The 17,102-nt window shown below is 45.0% G+C and overlaps 1 protein-coding gene and 1 non-coding gene across 2 annotated transcripts in view; one reads left to right on the forward strand and one right to left on the reverse strand.

Annotated features, from left to right (window-relative positions):
* P3H1 (prolyl 3-hydroxylase 1) overlaps nucleotides 1-6,948 on the reverse strand; it is a 49,203-nt gene extending 42,255 nt beyond the window's left edge. Inside the window, exon 1 of the mRNA XM_089659397.1 lies at nucleotides 6,503-6,948. Coding sequence (XP_089515523.1) covers nucleotides 6,503-6,931 — 429 coding nt within the window. The 5' untranslated portion in view covers nucleotides 6,932-6,948. The remainder of the gene's footprint in view (nucleotides 1-6,502) is intronic.
* Nucleotides 6,949-13,985: 7,037 nt separating this feature from the next.
* On the forward strand, nucleotides 13,986-14,057 carry TRNAP-AGG (transfer RNA proline (anticodon AGG)). The gene has a single exon. It is a non-coding gene; the product is annotated as a tRNA-Pro (tRNA).
* Nucleotides 14,058-17,102: the final 3,045 nt, after the last annotated feature.

The raw sequence follows: 17,102 nt of genomic DNA on the forward strand, positions 1-17,102 counted from the left end.
GGGGGGAGAACTTGATTACCACCTATTTTACCCCCCCACTCCAACCACAAGTGAAGACAAGCCCTAAGCAAGCCATATGCTAGTAGACATAGGAACATTTGTACAAAAATTCTTATCAATACATTCAAATGTCGCTTGAAGTACTCAAAAATAATTGTTTTTGACATTTGAATTTGAAGTGAATGGACTTTACCGAACGAAAATCATATTCATGAGAAAATTTCTCCATCCTGCTCCCTTGAATTTTGTCACCACGGTTATAAACAAACATCGATTTGCCCCCACGAATAATTAGCAAATTTAAATCTTCTTGGGGAAGGGGCACTACCAGTGAATATCTACTAGTACATGGCAGGCCTTTGGCTAGATGCACACCTATGAAGGCTGTGTTCGATTCATTTTTCCAGTGTGGTTTGCATTTTTTTTTTTTTTTTTACGCATGTTTGATGTTTTGAATGCGTTTTGAATTTTTGGGATACGTTAATATTGCTTGCGGGAGGTTTCTGTTATGCAGGAAAACACAAAAAATGCATGCATTGTTCATGCATTTCCATTGAAATCTATGGCACCACAGAGTGAAGGGGCTTTGACGTCATGACGCTCGATGGTACCATACTGACACCAGCTGGTACACATAGGATTTTCACCACTGCCAAAAACTCAGGAGGGTATAATTTTTTGCACAAAGCGATCTTTACAAAAATATAAAATGTTATCCAAGGATAATACACTATGACCTGATTATTTTTTTATACTAACCATCGTGGGAGGAGAGCCAATTGATGAAATGAAAAGGATCCCATCCAGCAGGACACCATCCCATCCACATTTGGTCCAATTAAAGGGATAGAATATGACCTCACTTAATACATTTGAAGTGAGAGAACAACCGGCGGGGGTGCACAGATTTTGCCAAGAAGCACAGAATATTATATGCCGAGTGATCACGAATGTTTGAAGAAGGATAGATGGACATTTTTGTGTTATGCCTATGGACGCTGATTTCCACAGTGGATGTTCACAGCACTCGTTTTTAATATCTTTTATTGCACTTATTGAGCACAGTGGCTAAATGGTTAGCACTTCCGCCTGGCAGTACTGGGGTCATTGGTTCGAATCCCAGCCACGGCACCACCTGCCTGGAGTTTGCATGTTCTCCCTGTGCCTGCGTGGGTTTCCTCTGGGTACTCCGGTTTCCTCCCACACTCCAAAGACATGCTGGTAGGTTAATTGGATCCAGTCCAATGTGTATGAATGTAAGTTAGGGACCTTAGATTGTACACCCCTTGAGGGTTAGGGACTGATGTGGCTGTTCTATATATATATATATATATATATGTAAAGCGCTATATAAGTACCTGAAATAAATAAATTGATTGACCCTAGGTTCGCATCTGTGTGAATGGTGCCACTGCAGATCCGCACAAAAATCCACCCGCACAGAGAAATGCAGACCCGCGGGCGGGTGCCATTAGTTCTAATGGCACGCCGCCCGCATTGGAAAACACAACCGTACTGGGAACAGAGGTTCCTGTGTGGGCTGCGTTTTCCAAAGAAGTGCAGGGACTTCTTCCCTGCGCGTCATGTGCATGGGAGTCCATTCAAATGAATGGGCTCTCTTGCCCGTGCAAAACGTGGCCCGCACGGCTGCATATATGTGAACCGGGGGAAAAGGGAGCACATGCATATATAGGTGGTATACAGCATTTGTGAATATCATTTAAAAGTGGAGCGCAGCACATTTTGGCATTTATCACTGATTAAACACACTGGTATGAGTGTTAGGTGCAGGCGATACACTCATTAGCAATTGTATTTTGCCAAGATTTTTTAGCAGCTCACAAGTTTTGATTTTATATTAACACTACATGCTGCTGCCAAAGTCCTTGACCCTTTCCAAAAAAAAAAAAAAAACCGCACCAGTTGAAAACGCACAGATGTGATTGTCACCCATAGAAAATCATGTTAAAGGGATGGAAGTGTGTTTCTGCCAAACTGAAAAAACATTGCAAATCGAATAGATGTGAAACTGGCTTAGGTCGGAAGTTCTTATCTGCACACTTGTTCTAGGTCAGGGGCTCAAAAGTCCCAAACGCCGGGGGTCAACACAGCAGCCAGGCAACTGGCATTTGCAGAAAGAGCACTGAGCAATGACAGCATTTATTAATCTCTAGGAAAAGGAATCCTTTCAGCCTGAACATTCAGCTCTGTATAATCCTACGTGTGATCGGCTTGCTTTATATTGGATCTGCTCATGGTTCACGTCTATAGAAAGGTCTTTGTAAAGAATATTCCCGGAGACCGGGCTGTATAAAGTCATACAAACTTCACACGACTCCAAGTGTCAGACGCATGGAGCCAATCGACAATGAGGATAATCATCTATATCCAGTGACAGGCACATAGGGAATGCGGAGAGTCTGAAGTCAGATCTTGCTGGAGTGAGACATTCCTGGGAGAAGTGACGGAGGATTTCCCCACCTCACTACGTGGCAGTGCACAGAATGGGGGGAGGGAAGTCTGAAGATGCAGCCAGCGTCCTCTTCTGGAACCAGGAACACCAATCACAGCTGTCTAACCTCCGCACACCTGGACCATCATCGAGACGGACAAGGAGCATATCCATGGCAAGCTGCGACTTCTAGTCCCCCTAGAACTGGCCAATCACAGATCCGCTGCACTGAACACTTTCCATTCAGCAGGCAAAGCACATCATTAGAGTAACGAGTGTGCAGAGCACATGCTTGCTGTCAGGTTAGTGGTCACAAAGATCTGATCGATTCTTCACAGAATCCAACAATGTGATTGAATCTATGATCATGGAGAGGACACACTGTGCCATCAATTTCTGCAAACTCAATTATTCTGAACAGCTTGAATGAGAAAAAAGTAAATAAATAATAATCAAATAATGTGAGGATGCTGCATTGAACGATTTTGTTTGATCTGATTATATTTTCTCCTAAACCGTAAACTGATCCACCATATGACTGTACATAAAATCGCTCTGTATATGGCCTGCACTAAGGTCACAACTGGCCAGCAGAACTACGGCTCCCCTGGATTCCCTGGGACCTGTAGTCAGGGCTGCTGGGGCCCCGTACAGCCAACATGACAGGGCCCCCAAATAAACACAGTTCACTAGGCTTCAGATATGATTGAACACAGTGAGTGATCGGTACCAATCACTCATTGTGATCATTCAGGAAAGGAAGGGGCTGGTAAATGTGACATATTTACGGACCCTTCCCCCACTCTTCATCCTAAGGATCCTATAGTGTGTTTGCAGCGGGGAAGGGGTGGAGGGCTTAGGCAGCAGAAATGTATGGTGCACTGGAAGGTGCTGCAGAGAGAACCATACAGGGGATCAGTTCCAGTAATTGCCCTCCCCCCCCACTGCGCCTGCCCACATCCGATTCACCCAGCTGCCTGGGCCCCGTACAGAAGGACCAATGGTACCCCCTTATCCACAGCCCTGCCAGTAGTCCCATATTAGCTGCACAGTGATCAGCTGCCAATCTACCCCGTGAGCTGTGATTGCTGGGAGTTGTAGTTGATAGACAATGGATCACACTGGATGGCAGGTTAAACCACACAAAATCCTTTTTCAGCTTGTCTGCCATCATGCCACACTGGGTACAGTCTGAATCCTTTTTTTTTTTTTTTATTAATCTGTTACAAAGTTTCTTCCGGAGGTCCTGCCAAGCCACCACTTCACCATGATGAGCAGGGCTGTCAGCCTGCTGGATGTCCTTCAGCTGCCTGTTGGTTCCACTACCCCAGATTCACACCTAAGCATTTTCCGCAGCGATCTGCAGAAACGCAGTACAGTCCATTTAACATAATTTCCTATGGGACACGTTTACATCTCTGCGTTTTGTTTTTTTTAAAGAGTCAGGGACTTTTTTTTAATGCAAAAAGTTGTGTTTTTGGTTCTATAGATGTCAATGAAAATGCTGCAGAAAAGGTAGTGCGTTTTTGCTGCGTTTAAATCTGTCCAGCAACAAGAAAAAAAAAAAAGCAGCCAAAAAGGCAAAACACAATGCAGAAATTGGTCAAATGCAAACTTCATAGGCGTGAACCTAGCCTTAGATAGGAAGCGGTTCACAGGGAGGACTGACAACACTACTGCCAACTGTGAGGCTGTAGGCTTGGTGTTGTCAGAGTACTGGGCCTGGCAGGATCCCCAAGGAAGACATTTTGAAATTGGTTAAAAATAAAAGGACTTCAAACTAAACTAAAAGTCCTCCTTTGCAGTGGGGCTGCATCGGCACTACAAGGGTTCACCACTCATTTAGAGGGGATTGGGAAAAGCAGTTTTACTTACCTGATCCTCTGTCCCTGCACGCTTCCTCCATGCGGTTACATCGATCCCTGCAGCCTCTTCTCCCCCATGCACCAGCATTCAGATGCCTCTGACATCAAGTCCAATACAGGGACCATAGCCCTTCACTGGCCATGAGCATGTTGAGAGGCAGCACTGGCGGAGAGCAGAGGAGTACTGCCTGCCAGGGGAGAAGAGGATCAGAAAAGTAAAGGTGCTCTTAGGCCCATTTCACAATGATCAGTTTTTCTTCCAGGTTTACCTGCCCAAAAGTGGAAGAAAAATGCATGAACATTACATCCTATAGAGCTCTTCACACCAGTCCATTGCGTTTATAAAAGTCCTGCATGATGCATTTTTGGTGCGATTAAAAAAAAAAAATAAAAAAAAACGCACCTCCCGATTGAAATAAATGGAAAAATGCATCAAATATACACCCATGGCTACCAATTTGGTGGGGTTTTTTTTCAAAATGTACAGGTGTTGTCACAATGGAGCAATGTGAAAGCAGCCTTAGCCTGGATTCACACGGATGCGGTGCAGAATTCTCAGCGTTTTCTGTGCCAGTTCCGCACTGCATCACAATCGCAACCTGTTCATGAGAACCGCTGCAGGTGTGTATGTTAACACCCTGAAATCGGGCCACAAAATGCGGTGCGACGTGCAGAATCGGAATTCATGGACGCGACTACTCATGCGATCCGATTCCAGTGCGGATCAAAAAAAGGGTCCTGCACCTTTTTAGTGAGAATGCGGTGTCATTTGAGCCATATAAAATGTAAGGCTCAAATCGCACCACACAGAATTCGCATTTGATTTGCACAGGAATACGGATTGGTTCCTGTACTGGGGCAGACTGACAACTCATGGGGCCCCCGGCAATAGGGGATTATAGGGCCCCCGTGTCCTTGCCCAAACTCAAAAAAAGTCTATGAAAAAGGTACCAGGGGCATCTCATGAGGCCCCCTACTGACGTCGGGCCCTCAGGCAGTGCCCGAGTTTCCAAATGGTCAGTCCGCCCCTGTTCCTGTACAAATCACATGCGATATACCACACGGCACAAGTGTGAACCCGGGCTCACTGTCCCCGAACCCGGCAGACAGGCCTTGCTGTGCAAGGTAGGACTATTATTTCTTCCAGAGTTCCATCTCAGGGCTGGTTCATATTAGAAGCCGTGCGTTTTTGCACATTCCCGTGCGTTGCGGTTTTGACAATTTATTCAATGAATGCCAAAAGCACAAAACGCAGTACAGGCACCACATGAACACCCCGGTCACATCAAGACCGACTTTGAAATCATGAAACTTACAGTGAAGTCGAACGATTTCAAAGTCAGGTGAGATGACGATTTCAGGTGCGATTTGTAAGACATCTGACACAGATGTGTATATAAATCGCACCAATAGTAATGCATGTACTACTTTAGAAATCGGTGCGGCTCCAACCAAGTCAGAACCGCACCAGTATGACCCCTGTAATTGCAGACAATAGCGTGCAACTGGCAAGTCGCATGGCATGCAAAGTCACACCTGATATGACGGAGTGTAAATGCGTTGTTTGTTCGATGTGCTTCGGGTGCCATTACTAAACCATAGCAGCAGGGCACATCCAGCATGGGCAGCGCATTTGTGTGCGGTGCAGGAAACGCACCTTTCCCACTCCGTGTTCTGGAGTGAATGGGCCCCCCAAGGAGAACTTCTCCCTCATCCCCCGGGGATCACATCGGTCTTAACCCCTTCTCACCTGGTCCACTGGGTTGAGCTATAATAGCCCGCCTCCAGCGCTACCATCCACCAAAAACCAACGCACTCCGGACCCGCCATCTTTGTTGGCACCATCTGCGGGCAGCAGTCTCTTCCCAGGTCTAACTGCCCTCATGATGCTACACAGCCATCCAATGTACCCCAATAGCCCCCCCCCCCCGGACATGTGATGTGGGGGCCCCTGGAGGATACAAACGCAGGGTGCCATTCCAGGCAAGAAAGGTCCTACAGTAAAAGGGTGTCCCCTACATTTGGGGAGGATGGGAGGAGCACTGGAACATAAAGATGTAAAGAGTGAAGGTGAACTTTAAAAGGCATAATGAAAGTCCTGCTGAGAACCAGAGGCTGTCTATTCATGGACAGTGAGCATGCAGAGTGACGGTGGTAGGGGCCCGGGGCCCCTGGTGGGCGGTACCTTGAAGTAGGCCACCTGGAGGTAGTTGTAGGGACTCCTCTTGCTGAACTCCAGCTCCAGCTCCTCTCCGATGCCAAAGCGCACAGCCGGGGCTCCCATCCGCTCCTCCTCACAGCGCCGCACACAGGCCGCCCGCTCCAGCACCATGTGGAAGAAGCTCAGGTCCTGCACGGCCCCCGACTCCCGGGGCACAGCGGACGGGTCCCCGGAGGAGGAGCACTGCAGGCGGCAGCCGATGCGGTGTCGGCGGACCAACTCCCGGTTGCGCAGCGCCTTCTCCATGTTGAGGATGACGGAGGGCCAGTCGGAGCGATAGTACGCCTCCACCCCGTTATCGTACAGGAAGTCATAGGGCTCCAGGAGGGCGGCCAGCGGACCCGCCAGCAGGAGAACCAGAGCCCCGGACAGCAGCGCACAGGACGCCATCATTGCACTGCCAGCACACACACATTGACACGCCCCCGCATACACCACGCCCACAATGCATTCTTTCCAGGCCGACTAGACCCGCCTACAGGCTTTATAATGACACGCCCCTTCATACACCATACATTCTTTCCCCTTCATGTGTCTCGCCCACGGCCTCTTTAATGACACGCCCTACGCGCATAAACACGCCCACAGCTCCAAAGCGCTAGGCCAGTCCACGCTGCTACTAATTATCTAACCACGCCCCCTCCATAACCACTCCTACCTTGTATTTTTTTCCCGCAGCCTCGTCCCGCCCCCGGGCTCTACAGTGACACGCCCTACGCGTATAAACACGCCCACAGCTCCCCAACTCTAGGATAGTTCACACTGCTACTGATTATCTAACCACACCCCCTCATAACCACCCCCCATTCTGCATTCTTTCCCAGCAACCCTGACCCGCCCACGGGCTCTACGACACGCCCTACGCGTATAAACACGCCCGCAGCTCCAAAGCTCTCTAGGCTAGTCCACGCGGCTACTAATTATCTAACCACGCCCCCTCCACATCCACCCTGCATTCTTTCCATGCAATCCTGACCCGCCCCCGGGCTCTACAATGACACGCCCTACTCGTATAAACACGCCCACAACTCAAAGGCTTGCTCACTCTGCCACTAATTATCTAACCACGCCCTCTGCCTTCTAATGATAGTTCTTACAGTAGCTGGAGTCAGTGCCAATCAGTGTTCTGACGGTCCTGTGTGCCGTTAAAGTGACAGTACACCCAAAATACACAGCGCAGCTTTCTCAAAGCGGAGTTCCACTGTACTGTGCACTGTAAAAACAGCCACTCCCCTGTCCCATGATCCCGCGGTGTGTCCCCCGCAGCCAGTTTCACCAGGAATCTGGAGTTCCAGGCACTGGCATTTTCAGTGTGGGCACCCGGCTGTTACAACGTGCGGCTTCCTGAATGGCCCCATCGTCTTCTGGGACCTATCATGTGTCCCACAAATCTACGGGGAAGGGAGGGTAGGAGGACAAGTTCCACTTCCAATCACCTAGGCGATCACAGCACAAGTGGGTCAGTTTCAGGTACCCGCTCCCCAAAGGTGCCAATCCTTAACGGGGAGCAGGGGACCAATCTTTAAAGTGGAACTTCCCCTTTTGGGTGGAACTCCGCTTTAACCACTTCAACTAGGCTTTTCTTATAACCCCTTCCTGCCCAGGCCAATTTTCAGCTTTCAACGCTGTCGCACTTTGAATGACAATTGCGCGGTCATGCAACATATGACACTTTTATCATGTTTCTTTTCACACAAATAGAGCTTTCTTTGGGTGGTATTTAATCACCACTGAGTTTTTTACTTTTTTGCTAAGTAAAAAAAAAAACCTGAAACTTTTTTAGAACCCCTGTCAGTTTATATTGCTGTCTGTGCCCCCGTTCGGGAGATTCATCCTCTCTATGTGTCCTGTTTACCGTTATCATTGAAAGTAAAAGAAACCCAAATTTTAGGTTAGAAAAGTAACAGGCGAAGTCTTCCAATGGGGACACTAGTTCTAATGACCTGAGGGCCCCAAGGGCTTCCCTTAACTTTCAATGCATTTGCGAACGCAGGTCACAAACACATTGCTTTTGCCTGCAATGGCCTGCACTTTGTACCATGCAATGCAGTTGCCGTGCGTTTAAAAATAGTGCATGCAGTACTTTTAGTGTGGTGTGATTTCATCCCATTCAAATGAATGGGCATGAAATCGCACTGCATATGAATCGCACAGCACTTTCCTGCGCGATTCATATCCGAGCATAGTGTGAACTGATCTTAAAGCAGAGTTCCAGTTGAAAAAATAAATAAATAAATAAAAGTCAGCAGCTACAAAAATTGTAGCTGCTGACTTTTAAAATACAGAAACTCACCTGGCCCTCGGTCCGGCGGTGTAGCTTGCAGCTTCACAGCCTGGTGCGCACTGTGCATGCGCGAGAAGCACTGAGCTTTGTGAATGGCCCCATAGTCTTCTGGGACCTCTCATGTATCCCAGAAGACTATGGGGGGGGGGGGGAGGACAACTTCCGCTTCCAATCACCTTAGGCGAACACAGTGGAAGTGGGAGCGGGTACCTGTCAAATTTTGTCACCTGCTCCCCCAAGGTGCCAATCCTTAATGGCGAGCGGGTGACAAAGAGTTAAAGCGTAACTTCACCTTTTGGGAGGAGCCCTGCTTTAAGGACAAGGCTTTCTTTTTGTGAATATTGTCTTGCAAAAATTTTTTTTTTTCCCGGAATGAAACGTAACAAAACGCACTCTTTATTTGAGCAGTGTTAGTTTAAAAATAAATAGTGTTACCGCACATAAAAAGTGCAAATTTTATTCTGTAATTTGTCCTGTTTTAAAATTATGATTCTGGTACAAAGCATCGCAAAGCTATTTACAAATTAAATAAAATGTTTGTTTTTTTTCCTAATTTTCCATTTTCATGAATGTGAAATTTGTAAATATATGTTAAAGGTGTACAAATATTAACAAACAAAAAAAATTAAATAGTTTCTATTTTATTAACTAATAATATTTATTTTTTTTGTTTGTTAATATTTTGTTTGTTAATATTAACCAAAAAATCAGCAGAAAAATAATAAATGAATGGAGAAGGAGACTATGGAGTTAATTAGGGCTGAATATAATAAACTATGGGTTAATAAGGGGTTAAAGAAAGGAACTTTTAATTTAAAAAAAAAAAAACTTTTTTTTTTTTTACTTCTCAGGTTGCTTTAGCTGACTTTATCTGCAAATGGAAGTTCATCCTTTTGATGTGTTGATGAATAAACAGATACACAATGAAACATTGTTTCTTATGAGAAATGCCATACTGCTTTAGTTTGACAGCTCCAGTAAGCACTTTCTCTATGTCCTCAGCACTGCCATTTTGATTAATCAGAGCTGAATTGCCAGTACTGTGACAGGGGAAGTCCTGGAAGCAGGACAGAAAGACTGGACTTCCACATGCCCTGTGTACAATGATGACACTTTTGTGGGCGTGTGTAATATGTCCAGAGTCTGCAACTAGTTACCCATGAATAATGGACCTAGAATTATTGCTTTCCCTCCAGTGCTAAGTTACACATGTGGCACAATCAACATTTTCTTGTGTAGGCACCCCCATCACATGTTCATACATTCTTGTATGGAGGGGTGATGGGCTCAAAGTTCTTTTTTTTATGGGGGGGGGGTTGTAGTGCTTGCTTATAGCTTACACATAGTTTATCTCTTCTGTAACAAACACCCTGTATGAATTGCAGTTTTAATAAAGTTTTTTTTTGTAAATAATAAAAGTCATACTTACCTGCTCTGTGCAATGGTTTTGCACAGAGCAGCCCAAATCCTCTTCTTCCCGAGTCCCCCGTCTGCACTCCTGGTTGCTCCCCCTTTGACCAGTGCCCCCAATAGTAGGCTGCTTGCTATGCAGGCACTGGTGCGTGCTTGTTCCCGAGCCCCACTCTATGCGTCCATAAGACCCAGAGATGCGGCTCAGCCCTACCCCTGCTCTCTCCTCATTGGCTCACTGGCTGTGATTGACAGCAGTGGGAGCCAATGGTTCCTGCTGCTTTGTCTCAGCCCAGGAAGAGAGAGACCTGAGACAGACAAGGCTCCCGTGCACATCGTGCAGGTGAGTATTAGGCCTCTTTCACATGGACATTCCGATCGGGTCCACTTGCCCGTTTTTCAGGTGGACCAGATTGGAACCACCATTCTCCTTTATGGAGCGGTGAGTATAAATGGGCATGTGTCCATTTACACCAGCTGACATCCAATCCGATCCAACCCGCAAAAAATCCCCTTCCGTCCGTTGGATTGGAATAAAAATGCATGAAGGTAAAAACCTGCAGCCTTTACAACCACTTTAAGACACATTTAACATAACAAAGTCCACCTAAGAAAGAAAATAGACTGTCATAAACCACTAGCAAGATCTTCAAAAGACTCCTAATGAAGTTCTGTCATAAATGGCCTTGCTGTAAACAGTCTAAGCCAGGGGTCTCCAAACTTTCTAAACAAGGGCCAGTCTTTTTGACTTTGAGAGGGTCGGACTGTGGTCATTGTGAGTAGAAAAGGCAAACAATGCCCCATCATTGGTATTAGAGGGAGGAATAGTGCCCCATCATTGGTATTAGAGGGAAGAATAGTGCCCCATCAATGGTGTCAGTGGGAGGAATAGTGCCCCATCAATGGTGTCAGTGGGAGGAATAGTGCCCCATCAATGGTGTCAGTGGGAGGAATAGTGCCCCATCATTAGTATAAGTGGGTGGAATGCTTCATCCTTGGTGTCAGTGGAGGTATAGTGCCCCATTGTTGGTGTCAGTGGGAGAAATAGTGCCCAAGGGCCTGATAAAGGCAAGGAAAGGGACACATCTGTCCCCAGGCTGCAGTTTGGAGACCAGCGGTCTAAGAGATCAGTTGAGCAATACATCATCTGTGAGTTTGGTTTTTGACCTGAAACCGAACTTTCATACATTACGAATTCTCAACTCTAATTCATATTACGTAATTACAGCTATAATGGAGTTACCTTCCTAAAATGTGGTTACATTAATCAGTTAGACATCAAATATGCCAAATTTACATGGTCTAGTAGTCTGATAAGAAATATTGGAACTTTTAAGAGAAATATGTGTATGATCTATATCATATTTCATGTTAGGGATGGTCTCCAAACTGTGGCCCTTTGCTAGCCTTTATCCGGCCCTTGGTGCACTATTCCTCCCAATGCTATGAAACAGTATTCCTCCCACTGACACCAACTGATGCTGAACTGATTCCTCCCACTGGCCACACTGCGGCCCTCTTAAAGCCTGAAGGACCATAAACTGGCACTTTGTTTGAAAAGTTTGGAGACCCCTGGTCTATATGTTCGAGTCGAACATATGTTCAACTCGAACATTGGATGTTCATGTGTTCGCTGAACACACAACATCTGGGGCATTCAGTGGGCCTTTCGCCTGCGGGTCCCACAATGCAAAGCGCTATGGCGGCACATTGTTATTGGCCAAAGCATTGCACCTGACCACAGCTCCACTGCACAGCTTGGTGTCATCTGCAAAGACTGAAATGGGATTTTTAATCCCAGACCCTATATTGTTTATAAATATATTAAAAAGTAAGGGTCCCAACACTGAACCTTGGGGTACACCACTGACAACCCTAGACCATTCAGAGTATGAATCATTAACCACTACTCTCTGAATACGATCTTTTAGCCAGTTTTCTCTCCATTTACATACAGATTTTTCCAAGCCTGTAGACTTTACCTTACACATTAGCTGTGTGTGGGGAACTGTGCCAAATGCTTTTGCTCTGTCCAAGTATACCACGTCCACTGCCACCCCTCTGTCCAAGTATACCACGTCCACTGCCACCCCTCTGTCCAAGTATACCACGTCCACTGCCGCCCCTCTGTCCAAGTATACCATGTCCACTGCCGCCCCTCTGTCCAAGTATACCACGTCCACTGCCGCCCCTCTGTCCAAGTATACCACATCCACAGTCGCCCCTCTGTCCAAGTATACCACGTCAACCGCTACTCCTCTGTCCAAGGTTTTGCTCACCTCATAAAAAAAAATCAGATTTGTTTGACAACTTCTGTCTTTCATGAATCCATGCTGTCTGTTGCTTAAAATATTTTTCTCCAGCAAGAACTCATCTATGTGGTCTTTTATTAAACTCTCCAGTATCTTCGCAACTATAGAAGTTAAACTAACAAGTCCATAATTACTTGGTAAAGATTTTGACACCTTTTTAAATATTGGCACCACATTGGCCTTACACCAATCCAGTGGTACTATGCCAGTCATTAAAGAGTCCCTAAAAAATTCAAAACAATGGCTTTGAAATGACAGAGCTCAATTCTTTAGGGACCCTTGGGTGAGTGAGTTGGCAGAGTTGGTAGACACAAGAGAAAAAAAGAGAAGAAATCTCTCCAGTAAAAGAAATGTGGGATTTTCACATGAGTTTTAGTTCCAGTAACAATGGCACAAATCCCCTTGGTGTCTTGTGATTTCTGTATCCATATCTTCTTGGTATCTTGTAGTTTTGTGCCTATATTCCCTTGGTATTGTGTAGTTTTTGGGCCCATATTGTCTTGATATCTTGCTGTTTTTGCATCCATACAGTGTCTTGTGGTTTTTGGGTCCATATCCATTTAGCATCTTGTAGTTTTCTATGACCATATTCTTAGGTGTCTTGTGCTATTTTTGCCCATATCCTCTTGGTATGTTATAGTTTTTGTGCCTATATTCCCTTGGTATTGTGTGTGTTTTGTACCCATGTCACCTTGATGTCTTGTTTTTGCCCCCATATGGTATCTTGTGTTTTTTGTGCCCATATCCATTTTAGCATCTTGTGTTTTTAGTGCCCATATCTCCTTGGCCTATACTCCCTTGGTGGCTTAAAGTTTATGTGACCATGGCATTTTGTGTTTTTTGTGTCCATATCTGCTTATGGTACTTGCAAGCAGATTGCGCTGTTAATTTTCTATCTTCTGGCTCCAAACAGCAATAGATTATCTTTTCAATTCTTTATTTCCAATTGAATGTAAATTTGGTCAGGTCATAATCTAAAAGTGTTTTTTTTTAAATGTGGTCAATTGAAAATCAAAAATAATTGAATGTCTGATAAAAAAAATATAGAGCTTTACAAACATTCATATTGAAAAAAAAAAAAAAAATGCATGTGTGGCTAGCTGAAGGGTCTCTTGGACAATCATTCCTCTGGGACGCTTTAACGCATGTAACAGAAAGGAATGCCTTTTCTGCCTGTGCCGCAATGCATCACAGCGATGTGGAAAGTCTACATAACTATATGGATGTCTGGTTTTGGTCTGGTAAACAATGTGTGTTTTAATCTTTGCAAAAGTACAGATGTAAAAAAAATCTTTATACTATTGCAGCCATTTTATTTTGGATTTTGGCTACTCCAGCTACATTTTTCTGCTCAGTGTGTACCGACAGTGTAATAGGATATAGACTAGCGTGTGCTGCTGATGTGGCACTATAAGAACATCTGTACAATCCATCAGCAGCTGGCTCGTTGGTCTAGGGGTATGATTCTCGCTTAGGGTGCGAGAGGTCCCGGGTTCAAATCCCGGACGAGCCCAGGTTTTACTTTCCTGACCTTTACATGACTGTATTCTATACCTTTGTAACAGAAATGTCCCTTTTTCTTCTCTTACTTGGACAGCTACAAGGTGCTTGCATTCAATATAGTAGCTCCTCTCCATTTTGCCTCTTGAAAACCATTTATGACAACAAACAACACTGCTCTGCTGGTCCTTGAAAATGATCGCCAGCTGGGAGCCAGTGGTGGTAACATCCTAGCACATATGTACACCAGCGGGTGCTTGCATATACACTTTATGTTCTTGTTTACACTTATGCTGCTCTCTGATCAGTGATCCACATTCAGATCGCTCTTCAGATAGTATTTGGCAGGTGGTTAGGACGCTATCTCAAGGCGCCCCTATTCAGTTGAATGGGTCACATTCAGTTGGTGGTACTGCCTGCTGAATACAGCAGCAGGGATAATGTTTGCTGTAAGAGATGCAGCCAAAGCATATGTACTCCCCCCTGTGCTCTCTTTGCAGCATAAGGGGGAGCAGTTAAGGGGGCATTAAAAACCTCAAACACAAGTGTAAACGAGCCCTTTAACCATCAAAGGGCATTACACACTGTGTTTTTTTTAAAAGAAATATATAAGTAAATATTTGTGTCAGCATGTGTTGCATTTAAAAATGTTGTTTTTGTGAAGTGCAGGCAGGACCCTACATTCTACCTCTACCTCTCTCCAAATCAAGATGAACTATCTTCTCCTGCATTTAAGACCCACTCCATCTTTCAACTGTCACTTGGCAGAATCTCAGAGAACAACACAGTATCTGTGATTTGACAGGTAAATGACAGGGGTGGGGCTTAACCTTGACTTTAGAGAAGTCAAGACTCTGTATGCAACCTGGTCCTTGGCTGCAGGGTCCCCCATAATGTCCAGTCCTGGCACCCCTTTAATAGAGTTTGTATGCCCCAGGGGCAGGAAGGATCAGCAATCGAGTAATTTTATGAAAAAACTAAAATTGCACTAAAAACATGCGAAGGCTTAAAATTGCGCTCACTTATGAAATTGCAGGAAAAAAAAAAGTACCCAAAATTCTCCATACACAACATTTCAAAAGCCTTTACAAGTTGTTAGTTTAGAGTTAACTATGAATTATGGCCCTATAATTATTGTTCTCACTTCAGTGTTCACAACGATACCTCATGTGTGGTGCAATTAATATTTACATATGAGATGGTATCAAAATGTTTTGTAACACATCAATAGATGGCAGCACAAGGATGCGCACACAGTCACACAGAGCACCCACCTTCATAAGTCAGTGTGCCTGATCACATCTGCTATTTCATCATGGACAGCAAGTTAGAACAAAGAGCAAATGTGACATTCTTGCAGAATCATGTTAAACATCTCTGTGGCAGATTTCCCAGTTTCACGCAGAATTTCATGTTTGCGTTTGTTCATACTTGCTGTCCATGATGAAATAGCAGACGTGGTAACGCCCATGGTCAGAATAGCACCAGCTGCACAGCTCCTGATGTACACAAGATGATGTCTTTTGGCACACTGACTTATGAAGGTCGGTGCTCTCTGTGACTGTGTGCAGTTTTGTGCTGCCATCTGTTGGTGTGTTACAAACCTAGTCTCGAAGCTTTTTGATACCACCTCGTACATTTGCTGGTCTTACGCTGAGATATTTAAAAAAAAAAAAGAGGTGTGAATGAGGAAGATGGGTGCTTTAAAATGTTTTTTTCACTTTTTTGTTTCTATTCTATATATATTTTTTTTAAATAATTTTGCTACTTTATTGCTATCACAAATGGGCTAACATGCCCCCTATGTGATAGTTAGGTAGGTACCCTTTATAGAGACATTAAGGGTCTAATAGACTCCCAATGTCTTCCGTGCCCTCCAATGCCACTATTCAAGTACAAATCAAGTATCAATAGCTGCATCCTCGGCTACACCAGCTGAAGAATGGCAACTGTGACCCCAGAAGTGACATTAGTCATAGGAGGGATCAGCGAAAAACAAGGAACCAGCTAAAATGAATAGACAGTTAAAAGATAAAATAATTGCTTTTCCTGCAATATTCAACAATAGTCTGGAGCAGGGGGTCTCCAAACTATGGCCCGCAGGGTGGATGTGGCCCTTTGCTTGCTTTTTTCCGGCCCTTGGGGCACTTTTTCTTCCACTGATATGAAGCACTATTCCTTCCACTGACACCAATGATGGGGCGCTATTCCTCCCACTGACACCAATGATGGGGCGCTATTCCTCCCACTGACACCTACGATGGGGCGCTGTTCCTCCCACTGGCACCAACGACGGAGCGCTGTTCCTCCTACTGGCACCAACGACAGAGCGCTGTTCCTCCCACTGGCACCAACGACGGGGTGCTGTGGGTTGGACTAGCATTTAAATATATGAAATCCATCCGATTCGAATGTGTGCCAATTGATGATATATATTGAATATAAAGCAGTCTGCCGGAAAACCTCCAAAATGTTTTAAATCCACTCAGACCAACGAACATACAAAAAGAATGCCAAAGATACAAAGCAAATTCTGAAAACAAATATGATGAAACAAAATTCTTCAATTAACTAATTCATCCAAAATGAAAAATTTCCAGTGTCTACTATTCGGTACATTTGAAGGTTTTTTTTTTGTAACAATGCTTTCATAGGTATCATATCAATATTACACACACAAAATGCAGCAGTTTTATACAGAATTTTACATTTCTTTGACAGCTACATTGTTCCAGCTTGGATCAATGTAACTATGTATGTGCCATACCTGTGGGGTTCCTGCAGAAGCTGGAAATCACCGAAGTAGACATTGCTATCAGAGTGATCTCCACTCACTTCCAGGTTCCATGCTGACCGGCTGGCCTGATACCAGACATGTGCCGTTCGTATTTGTTACAAAAGGAAATTTGGAAAAAAAAAAGTTCTTCGAGGAGGTTGGGGAGGGGAGGATAGGAGAGAGAGAGAGAGAGAGAGAGGGGGGGGGGGGAGAGAGAGAGGAAGGGAGGGGGGAGAGGGAGGAGAGAGAAAGAGGGAGGGGAGAGAGGGGAGAGAGGGGAGG

This window comes from Staurois parvus, unplaced genomic scaffold (genome assembly GCF_062004578.1).
Source record: "Staurois parvus isolate SC_StPar_1 unplaced genomic scaffold, SC_StPar_1.0 ptg001151l, whole genome shotgun sequence".
NCBI classification, from domain to species: domain Eukaryota; kingdom Metazoa; phylum Chordata; class Amphibia; order Anura; family Ranidae; genus Staurois; species Staurois parvus.